At 39.1% G+C, this 11,778-nt stretch overlaps 1 protein-coding gene across 1 annotated transcript; it reads right to left on the bottom strand.

Moving 5' to 3' along the window:
* Positions 1-7,447: 7,447 nt before the first annotated feature.
* Positions 7,448-10,693, bottom strand: LOC125369579. Its single transcript, XM_048372357.1, has 2 exons — positions 10,053-10,693; positions 7,448-9,914 (listed from the first exon to the last, which is right to left on the bottom strand). Exons 1-2 carry the CDS (start codon positions 10,691-10,693, stop codon positions 7,448-7,450), a joined length of 3,108 nt encoding a protein of 1,035 aa, XP_048228314.1.
* Between the last annotated feature and the right edge of the window lie 1,085 nt (positions 10,694-11,778).

Here is an 11,778-nt window from a genome sequence, read left to right as displayed (position 1 = left end):
TCATGATCCGTGTGGATGACAAATTCTTTGGGCCATAAATAGTGTTGCCATGTTTGCAAGGCTCGAACCAAAGCATAGAGTTCTTTGTCATAGGTTGGGTACCGAAGGGCTGCTCCATTTAGTTTTTCACTAAAATAGCATATAGGTCTGCCTTCTTGCATCAAAACAGCCCCAATCCCAATGCCACTAGCATCACACTCAATCTCAAAGGTTTTGTCAAAGTTAGGTAAAACCAACAAAGGAGCAGCACACAACTTATCTTTAAGCATATTAAAAGCATGTTCTTGTGCATCACCCCAAGTAAACCCAACATTTTTCTTGACAATTTCATTCAAAGGTGCAGCTATACTACTAAAGTCCTTAATGAACCTCCTATAGAAACTAGCCAAGCCATGAAAACTCCTAACTTGGCTAATGTTTTTAGGTGTTGGCCACGCCCTAATTGCTTTCACTTTCTCCACATTAACCTCGAGCCCCTTTGAACTAATAACAAAATCAAGGAAATTAACTTTATCCATGCAAAAAGCACACTTTTTCAAATTGGCATACAATTTTTCTACCCTAAGAATGTCTAGAACCCTACGCACATGCATGACATGATCATCAATGGACTTGGAATAAACTAAGATATCATCAAAATACACAACCACAAATTTACCAAGACACTCACGCAAGACATGGTTCATCAACCTCATAAAAGTACTAGGTGCATTTGTAAGCCCAAACGGCATAACTAACCACTCATATAGACCATATTTAGTCATAAAAGCCGTTTTCCACTCATCACCAGTTTTCATGCAAATTTGATAATAACCAGAACACAAATCAATCTTAGTAAACAAACATGCACCATGCAACTCATCAAGCATATCATAAACATCCACACACATTCTCCATGTGCCATCCTTCTTTGGAACCAAAATCACTGGAACCGCACAAGGACTTAAGCTCTCACGCACATACCCCTTTGACATCAGTTCTTCCACTTGCCTTTGAAGCTCCTTTGTCTCCTCTGGATTACTTCTATAGGCTGGTCTATTTGGTATGGAAGCCCCGGGTATGAAGTCTATTTGATGTTCTATCCCTCTTTGAGGAGGTAATCCACTTGGCATTTCCTCGGGAAAGACATCAGCAAATTCCTGCAAAAGATTAGCAAACACACTCGGCAAGGAAAGATCAAGTTCAGTAGTGTTCAAATATACATCTTTATAAGTAACAACAAATAACATCCAACTTGAATGAAATGCATGCCTAACTTCACTTTCCCTAGCCAAAAAACTACCCTTTGCCTTTGTTTTCTCTTTAGGCTGAATCTCACCCTTTGGGTTTTCATGTTCCTTTTTGTTATTTTCAGCCTCACGCCTCTCTCTTTCCAACTTACATTGGTCATCATACACTTCCTTAGGAGAAAGAGGTGTCAAAGTAACTTTTCTCCCATCCTTCACAAATGAGTACCTATTTAGAAAGCCATCATGGAAGGCCCTCGTATCAAATTCCCATGGCCTACCTAACAAGATATGGCCAGCATGCATTGGCACTACATCACATAGCGCCTCATCTGAATATCTACCAATTGTGAAAGGTACAACAACTTGCTTATTCACTTTGATCTCACCACAATTATTTAACCATAACAATTTATAAGGTCTAGGATGTGGAATTAGATTTAAACCCAATTTTTCAACCATTAAAGTGCTAGCAACATTTGTACAACTACCACCATCAATAATAACAAGACAAGTCTTACCTTGTACATGGCATCTTGTGTGGAAAATGTTGTCTCTTTGCTGCTCCAAGGTATCATCTTCCTTCATTTGAACACTTAGTGTGCGCCTAGCCACCAAGAGCTCACCTCCCATAGGACCCTCAATGCAATCATCGCTGCCGTCTTCCAATTGTGGTATCTCATCATCATTATCACTCTCTTCACTTGCTGTTTCAATCTCCCCATGGTCTCTAGCCACCATTGCCCGCTTGTTTGGACATTGTGAAGCAATATGGCCACGCCCCAAGCATTTGAAACACTTGATGTCTCTATTCTTTTCTTTGTTAATTTCGGGTTTAGATGTGTCTTTGTTGCTTGAAATGCTTTTCCCTTTGTTGTCATTGGGAATAACCTTATCATCACCTTTCTTACCTCCTTTCCAAGAATTAGACCAATGTGGCCTCCCACTCGAAGTGCCCTTATATTCAAACCTTGCTGTCCCTCTAGGTTTTAGTTGCTTTTCCACCTTAATTGCAAGGTGAACTAACTCCTCAAGCTCCACATAATGTTGCAACTCTACCCTATCAGCAATCTCCTTATTAAGCCCACCAATAAATCGTGCCATGGTAGCTTCTCTATCCTCATCCAAATCAGCCCTAGTCATGAGCATTTCCATCTCCTTATAAAAATCCTCAACACTCTTTGTACCTTGCCGCAAAGATTGGAGTCTTTGATGTAACTCCCTATGGTAATGTCTGGGTACAAAACGCCTTCTCATGATAGTTTTGAGTGCAATCCAACTACCAATAGGCTCTTCCATGTTCCTCCTCCTACTAACCACCAACTGATCCCACCAAACTATAGCATAGTCACTAAATTGGGTAACCACCAATTTCACCTTTTTCTCCTCTGAAAAGTTATGGCAATCAAAGATAAGGTCAACTCGCTTTTCCCACTCCAAATATGCCTCCGGATCAGTTTTTCCCAAGAAGGTAGGAATACTAAGTTTGATACTACCTAAGTTCCTATCAACATCATCATAGTTCCCATAACCACCAAACTCACCACCAAAGTGTCCTCTACCTCTACCAAGATTTTGGTATCTCCTAGCTCCTCTACCCAGGCCTCTACCAACCCCACCATAGGCTGCATTATCATACTCCTCAAAACCCTCATCAAAGTCATCCTCATTCACCCCAATTGGCTGCCCATGATTACCTTGCACATTCCCCCCTTCATCAAGCCTATTTCCTAGACCTCGGGCAAGTGCATTAATTTGGTCCATAATGGCTTGTTGATTGGTTGCCATTTCCCTTCGTTGGGCTGCCATGTCAAGTTGCAACCTCTCCATTTGCTCATTCATATTTCTTATGCTTCGTTGCACCCTCTCATTTTCATGCATTTGTGCTGTGGGTATGCCGGTAGTTGGCACATTATTACCTCCACTAGAACCACTTGACATGCTGCAATAAGAGTTAGTATGCAATAAAGAAAAAAAAATAAATCGAAGGAAATTAAGGACCTCACCAACACTCCCTCACGTGTTTACTCTCAATTAATGGGGATGGTCACTCGTGTTTCGCACAATCAAAAATCATCACACAAGGCTGAAAACTCACACCACTCAGCTTGTTTTCAAGGATTCTTATGTGAATCAAGAATTATGATGTAAAAAGCTTAGATGAGGCAAAAACGCAAAAGTCAAGAAAATTAAACAATTAGTCACGCTTTCAATAAAATTAGGACTGCAAACAAGCGAAAACTTCAAACGGATGCAAATGACATATGAAGAAACAATCTAGATGTAAGAAACAAGAAAGGTGCAGTTCAGCTTGAAATAGGAAAAGAAGGAACGGATTTAGGAAGCAAAAATCACAAAGAAGGTTGATCAAGAAAGAAGGTTACCTCTTTATGCTTTAAATGTGTCAAATCTGCCCAAAATCAAAAGACACACAAAGAGGAGAATAAATGAAGGACAAAAACGAATTTAGAGCTGAATCAATTCAAATAAGATGGTATGTATAGGGCTCAGGTCATTGGAATTTAATGTCCCTTTGAATCTTCCCAAACAGCCACCAAATCCTTATTTATGTAGGATTGTGAAAATCTCCCTAAACCTTTTAACAACCCTAATATCTATGTAATCACCCCAAGAACAATGATTTCAACACCAAATACGTTTTTTTTTTCCACTAACAAAGACAATCAGACCTATTCCTTTTTTTTTTTTTTGCTAATTCGGATCTGATATTTTTCTTTTCTTGTTTTGTTTTTTTTTTGAATCAGAATCAAAAACTACAAGAATCAAGAACTAAACAATGTAGATCTCAAGAATACTTCAAGAACAATATCAAGAACTCAAGGAAAACAAACAATAACTTAAAGAAAAGGGATAAATAACCTGATTTAAGAGCCAAAGCTCTGATACCAAATGTTAAGAACCTCCAAGGATTAGAACCACGAACCCTAATGATTATGAACCCGTGAATTACCATCTTAGAAACCCAAGAACAAATTGAGTTTCAAAACCCAAGAACCGCTTAAATCAAATTGCAAGGTATGGTTGATCAAGATCAGAACCTAAAGAAAACTAAGTTCTTTAAACCCTAACCCTTAACACACCACAAGGATAGATCAATTCCTTGATAAGTGGTTTATGCATTCAACAAGAATTCAAGAATTCAAGCAAATATGCAAAGGAAACAACTACTATAATTTTATCAAAATTCGAATTTTCAAAACACAACTTAAGGGGCGTTTTTATAGCCACCTAACATAATAAACCCTAGTAAAACTATTAACACTAGCTGCCACATAAGAAAAATAGGCAATAACATTGTTCTGAACTTAAAGAAGAGATTTCAGCCCAAATATTAGCCCACATTAGTCTTCATGTATTTGGACTTGCAAAACATTAAATAAAGCCCATTCAGATGTGTCTTTACTTGGGCCTATCCTAGCATGACCAATTGGGCTTCCTTGACTAGCCCGATCTTGCATATAGCCAATTAAGGCTTCTCGGCTATTCGAGTTTCAAAGAAGCAGAAAGACCCCCATGGCGAGGTGCCTCTTTGGTCTTAGCTTAAAGAAACTCTCTTGCCTTGAGTAAGGATATCCTCCTTGAGTTTACAGCATGAGGATTATAGCATGAACACCTGCTCAAGTTTAAATAGCCTAGACGAAAGCTTCGTGTGCATCCGTCTTCTTAGAAGATTTCACAGTTTAGTCCATTCCTACGGGATAATGCTAGCATGCTCAATGGATCCTTAGCTTTATCTTTGGTTTTCTTGTTGTCCTCTCCATCAAGTCCATGCCTAGGAATGGGATGACGATACTTTACCGTTATTTTATTGATTGCACGACAGTCCACACACATTCTCCATGTGCCATCCTTCTTTGGAACCAAAATCACTGGAACCGCACAAGGACTTAAGCTCTCACGCACATACCCCTTTGACATCAGTTCTTCCACTTGCCTTTGAAGCTCCTTTGTCTCCTCTGGATTACTTCTATAGGCTGGTCTATTTGGTATGGAAGCCCCGGGTATAAAGTCTATTTGATGTTCTATCCCTCTTTGAGGAGGTAATCCACTTGGCATTTCCTCGGGAAAGACATCAGCAAATTCCTGCAAAAGATTAGCAAACACACTCGGCAAGGAAAGATCAAGTTCAGTAGTGTTCAAATATACATCTTTATAAGTAACAACAAATAACATCCGACTTGAATAAAATGCATGCCTAACTTCACTTTCCCTAGCCAAAAAACTACCCTTTGCCTTTGTTTTCTCTTTAGGCTGAATCTCACCCTTTGGGTTTTCATGTTCCTTTTTGTTATTTTCAGCCTCACGCCTCTCTCTTTCCAACTTACATTGGTCATCATACACTTCCTTAGGAGAAAGAGGTGTCAAAGTAACTTTTCTCCCATCCTTCACAAATGAGTACCTATTTAGAAAGCCATCATGGAAGGCCCTCGTATCAAATTCCCATGGCCTACCTAACAAGATATGGCCAGCATGCATTGGCACTACATCACATAGCGCCTCATCTGAATATCTACCAATTGTGAAAGGTACAACAACTTGCTTATTCACTTTGATCTCACCACAATTATTTAACCATAACTGATGTGGAAAAGGAATAGGATCGTTTTTGGAATGAGTTTGAGTACTTTGAATGGTAGGGAACAAATAAAAGAACACGACACTAAGTAAAGCACTCTCAAACTTCTACTCTCAAACACTAAGTAGTAAGAGCAAAAGGGCGTGTAAACACAAAGTAAAATGCCTATAACACTTGGCCATGAGTTCTATTTATACTCAACCACTAGAAGAGTTACATGACATAGATAAACTCTTCAACTTCCTCCTAAAAACTGACCAGCTACAAGGATTCACATTCCCTTGTAACATCCCTAATTAAACAGCAAATAAAAGTGCTAAATAAAGAAAATCTTTGTAACAGCTATTAAAGGCTGATTACAAAGGTTTTATTACACACTTAAAACTGAAATTCTAACAGCAAATTAAACAAAGAATAACTCCAAAAACGTCCACCTTTATGAACAGCAAAAACTGAACATAATGAGCAGCAAATAGAGTAAGGAATAACTCCAAAAACGTCCACCTTTATGAACAACAAAAACTGAACATAATGAGCAGCAAATATTCCCCTTTCAAGCTTTTATTCAACCATCCAATTAAGGCAAGTGATAAAGGTTTGTTTTGATGAGAATCCCATGAAATGTTCTGATCTTTGCTTAGCATTTTCATGAACTAGCAAGGCATGGACCGTAGCATCATTTTCTTGCACTTGAGCTGTGTGATGGACCTCTTGTTGGACTGATTCCATATCATTCTCCCCCTCTTCGAAAAAGTTTGTCCTCAAACTTTCATTATCAAGGTATGGAGTTAAATCCCCCACATTGAAAGTTGCACTTACACCACCATACTCACTTGGAAGTTCAAGTTTGTAAGCATTTTCTCCAATCTTTTCTAACACACGAAATGGACCATCTGACCTAGGCATGAGTTTGTTTTTCCTAAGATTAGGAAAACGTTCCTTCCTCAAATGTAACCACACTAGATCACCCTTAGCAAAGGTAGGCTGTTTTCTTCTCTTGTTAGCTCTTGCCTTGTAAACTGCATTCATTGCTTCAATTTTCTCCTTAACTTGAGTACATGTTTTCTGAAATGCTTCCCATCTTTTCTTTGAATCAACATGGACTAAGTCCTTTCTTGGCAATGGAACAAGTTCAACAGGAAGAAGAGGATTAACCCCATAGACCACCTCAAAAGGAGCACGACTTGTAGTTGAAGAAGGTGATCTATTATAGGCAAATTCAGCATGTGCCAACTTGATATCCCAATCTTTCTGCGTTTTACTCACAAGTCCACGCAACAAAGATCCAAGTGTTCTATTAGTCACTTCCGTTTGGCCATCAGTTTGAGGATGATGAGAAGTACTAAAAAGAAGCTTAGTACCTACCAACTTCTATAAAATTCTCCAAAAGTGACTTAGGAATTTAGAATCCCTATCTGAAACAATTGATCTTGGAACACCATGCAAACGAATGATCTCACGAAAATACAAGTCAGCAATTTTGGATGCATCATCCGTCTTATAGCACGCAATAAAGTGAGCCATCTTTGAAAATCGATCAACCACCACCATGATGCTATCCTTTCCCCTTTGAGTCTTTGGAAGCCCCACAATAAAGTCCATACTTACACTTTCCCAAGGGGCATCAGGGACGGGTAAGTAGAACATCTATCCACCACATGATGTCCATGGTCTTGTGAACACCAAAGTGACCAGCAATTCCACCTCCATGGACTTCCCTAATCAAAAGCTCACGAACACCACACTTAGGGATACAAAGTTTGTTCCCTTTAAATAAGAAACCATCTTGAACTATGAACTCCTGAGTAGGCTTTTGAAATATAGTAGCAAAGTGTTCATCATTCTCATATAAACCTTTTAAATGTTCAAAGCCTAGAACTTGAGTATGGACAGTAGCAAGTAGGTAACGTCTCCTTGAGAGAGCATCCGCAACAACATTGTTCCTTCCCTCCTTATACTTCGAATGGAAAGTGAAAGATTGCAGGAACTCTACCCACTTGGCATGTCGATGATTCAGCTTTTGTTGGCCATGTATGTACTTCAAGGCCTCATGATCCGAATGAAGAACAAAAGGTTTTGGCCTTAGATAGTGAGACCAATGTTCTAAAGCTCTAACAATCGCATAGAACTCACGATCATAGTTGGAATAATTCAGCTTGGCTCCACTTAGTTTCTCACTAAAGTAGCAAACTGGACGCTTCTCTTGAATAAGGACAACTCCAATACCCACGCCGCTTGCATCACATTCCACTTCAAAAAGCTTGTCAAAATCTGGAAGAGCAAGGATGGGTGCATTGCATAATTTTGTTTTGACTTCTTCAAAGGATTTTTGGGCCGCTTCACTCCATTTGAATTCTCCTTTCTTCATTAACTCCGTCATCGGGGCTGTAGTTGTTGAGAAGTTCTTGATGAAGATTCTATAGAAAGAAACAATGCCATGAAAGCTCCTAACTTCATGAACATCCCTTGGAACTAACCATGTGGAAATGGCCTTCACTTTCTCTGGATCAACCTGTATCCCTTCACTAGAAACAATGTATCCTAGGAAAGAAATACTATTACACATGAAAGTACATTTTTCCATTTTTCCATACAACTTGTGAGTTCTCAATTTTTCAAATAAATCTCTCAAATGCAACATATGCTCACTTTCAGATTTGCTATATACTAAAATATCATCTAAGTATACAACAATGAACTTATTGAGAAAAGGTCGAAGTACCTCATTCATAAGTCTCATGAACGAACTAGGGGCATTGCAAAGTCCAAATGGCATGACAAGCCACTCATACAACCCTTGTTTCGTTTTGAAAGCTGTCTTCCATTCATCACCTTCTCGAATTCTCATTTGATGGTAGCCACTCCTCAAATCAATCTTGCTGAAAATTCTGGCACCACTCAATTCATCAAACATATCTTGGAGCCTAGGCATAGGAAATCTATATTTGATAGTTATGTTTGCACGACTATCAATACACATTCTCCATGTTCCTTCTTTCTTAGGCACTAAAAGAGCCGGAACAGCACATGGACTCTCACGCACATAACCTTTCTCCATTAGTTCTTCCACTTGCCTTTGCAACTCTTTAGCTTGCTCAGGATTGCACCGATAGGCTGCTTTGTTAGGCAATGGGGCTCCCGGGATTAAGTCAATTGCATGCTCAATCCCACGAAAAGGTGGCAGTCCTTTCGGTAAATCACTAGGAAATATATCAGAAAATTCTTCAAGCAAATGACTCAAAGACAAAGAGTTAGTGGCATAGGAAACAACATTAGAAATGGGTTTAACAAGAAGTACAAACCCTCCTCCCTCCATTGCACACTCTTTTTCGAACTCTTTCCTCGAAATCAGAAAATTAGGTCTCCTTTCCACCATAGGTTCAACCTTAGGAGGCAAAGGCAACAATCTAATCTTTTTTCCACCCGTGGTAGTAACCGTATATATATTAGAAACACCATCATGTACAGCATTTCTATCAAATTGCCATGGTCTACCAAGCAAAATATGACATGCACTCATAGGCAATACATCACACCAACGTTCATCATGATAATTGCCAATTGTAAATGAAACTAAAGCTTGTTTCTTGACCTTCAAACCAGTTTCATTATTCAACCAATTCAATTTGTAAGGCTTAGCATGATTTCGAAGAGGAAGCTTAAGCTTACTGACAAGTTCTGTGGATGCCACATCCGTGCATGATCCTCCATCAACAATCACATCACATGTCTTATCAAGAACCTTGCACCTTGTATGGAAAAGGTTCTCTCGTTGCTGCATGTCTTTGAGAGGTTCGGAATGTAAGACTCTCCTAATAACTCCACAAAGAGGGTTGTCATTCTCCTCCGCATCATACTCCTCAACATCTTCATTGTTACTTTCAGATTCATAGCTGTAAGAATCCTCCTCACTCGGGTGAATTGTGAGAATATTCCTTTTTGGGCATTCACTAGCAATATGCCCACGTTCTTGGCACTTGTAACAAGTCCTTTTGAATCCTTCTTGCTTAAAACTAGATTTTCCACTTTGAAACTTTGAAGGATTAGTAGAAGAAAGTTGTTTAGAAGAGCTAGAAGAAGACTCACTCTTCCTAAAAGGTATGTATGGTTTATATGGAGTCTTGACGCCACTTGTGTTCGCCTTAGGCTTCTCCCTGTTTCACTTGTGCTTCCACCTTCCTAGCTACTGTCACAACTTCATCAAAAGTAGAAAAGCTCATAAGATCTACCTTGTGAGAGATGGGTTTGGACAGCCCTTTAGTGAAACGAGCAATCTTGAGGGCTCCTTCTCTTGCAAGTCACACATCAAGCCTAGCCTCTCAAATTCACGAACATACTCATCAACACTGAGATCGCCTTGAGTTAGTCGAGTTAGCTTGACATATTGATCTTGCTCATACTCACGTGGTACCCAATGCCTCTCCATTTTCTTCTTGAGTTTCTCCCATGACTCGATCTTTTCTTTCTCTTCTCTTCGTCTCTTGGCTTTTAGATTGTCATACCAAAGCCCAGCAAGCTTTGTTAATCTAAGGACAGCCATCTTACACCTCCTCCTATCATCAAAGTCTTTATAATCAAAGACACTTTCCATTCTTCGAACCCAATCTAAGAAGTTTTCCGGATAACTTGAGCCATCAAATTCAGGAAGTTCCAATTTGAAACTCCTATCTTCTTCTTGAAAATTTTGATAGGTAGGATTCCCACCGGAGCTTGCTGTGTTCTCCAAGTCTCCAACACGTTCTCCCATCTTTAAGGATAGTTCGCGAATGGCATCCATCCTAGCTTCATGTTTCCTCAAGTCTCCTTGTAGCTCACGAAGTTGCTTCATGATAGCAGCCAACATTTCAGAATTAGACTGATTTGTTTCCATTACAATAGCGTGCAATTTTAATCAACCAAAAAAAATATCAAACGGACTTCAAAAATTTTGTAACTTTACAATCACAAAACTCTCAAAGAGAAAAACAATTTAAACTCAAGAAACACTCAAAAATCTTCAGGAACAAGGGAGATACGAATCAAAACCTTCAGACCTGTTTTCAGCAACGTAATCTGTTTTTTTTTTTGTACGAAACTCACACTCTCCAAAGCCTAAGCTCTGATACCAATTGATGTGGAAAAGGAATAGGATCGTTTTTGGAATGAGTTTGAGTACTTTGAATGGTAGGGAACAAATAAAAGAACACGACACTAAGTAAAACACTCTCAAACTTCTACTCTCAAACACTAAGTAGTAAGAGCAAAAGGGCATGTAAACACAAAGTAAAACACTTAATGCCTATAACACTTGGCCATGAGTTCTATTTATACTCAACCACTAGAAGAGTTACATGACATAGATAAACTCTTCAACTTCCTCCTAAAAACTGACCAGCTACAAGGATTCACATTCCCTTGTAACATCCCTAATTAAACAGCAAATAAAGATCACCCGTGTTTTGTGTTCTTTTGCATTTCAGAACATTTATAGGACCATCATTGGTGTTTAAGCAATTATAGATCAATATGTGCGAAACGGATGAGAATTCATCAAGATCGGACAAGAGCCCGTTGCACACATTGAGCGGCTGAGTCAAGGCCGTCATCACGGCCTGAACTCTAGCCGTGACCAACCATCAAACTTGGTCTTCAAAATAATGAGCACAGCCATGGCCTCCAAAGACGTACGGGAGCAACACGGTCCATCACATAGCTCAAGTGCAAGATAATGATGCTACGGTCCATGCCTTGCTAGTGCATGAAAATGCTAAGCAAAGATCAGAACATTTCATGGGATTCTCATCAAAACAAACCTTTATCACTTGTTCATAAAGGTGGACGTTTTGGAGTTATTCTTTGTTTAATTTGCTGTTAGAATTTCAGTTTTAAGTGTGTAATAAAACCTTTGTAATCAGCCTTTAATAGCTGTTAAAAAGATTTTCTTTATTTAGCACTTTTGTTGCTATGAAATATTTG

Source organism: Ricinus communis, chromosome 3 (genome assembly GCF_019578655.1).
Source record: "Ricinus communis isolate WT05 ecotype wild-type chromosome 3, ASM1957865v1, whole genome shotgun sequence".
Lineage (NCBI taxonomy): Eukaryota > Viridiplantae > Streptophyta > Magnoliopsida > Malpighiales > Euphorbiaceae > Ricinus > Ricinus communis.
The sequence above is the reverse complement of the archived record's forward strand: the minus strand, read 5'-3'. Positions and strand labels throughout refer to the sequence as shown.

Bases quoted from the DNA above. Each gene is read 5' to 3' on its own strand.
- LOC125369579 (XM_048372357.1), bottom strand. From the start codon at position 10,693: ATGGAAACAAATCAGTCTAATTCTGAAATGTTGGCTGCTATCATGAAG. The intron at 9,915-10,052 runs GTAGATCTTATG...CATACCTTTTAG, and splicing joins CCAAACCCATCTCTCACAAG to GAAGAGTGAGTCTTCTTCTA.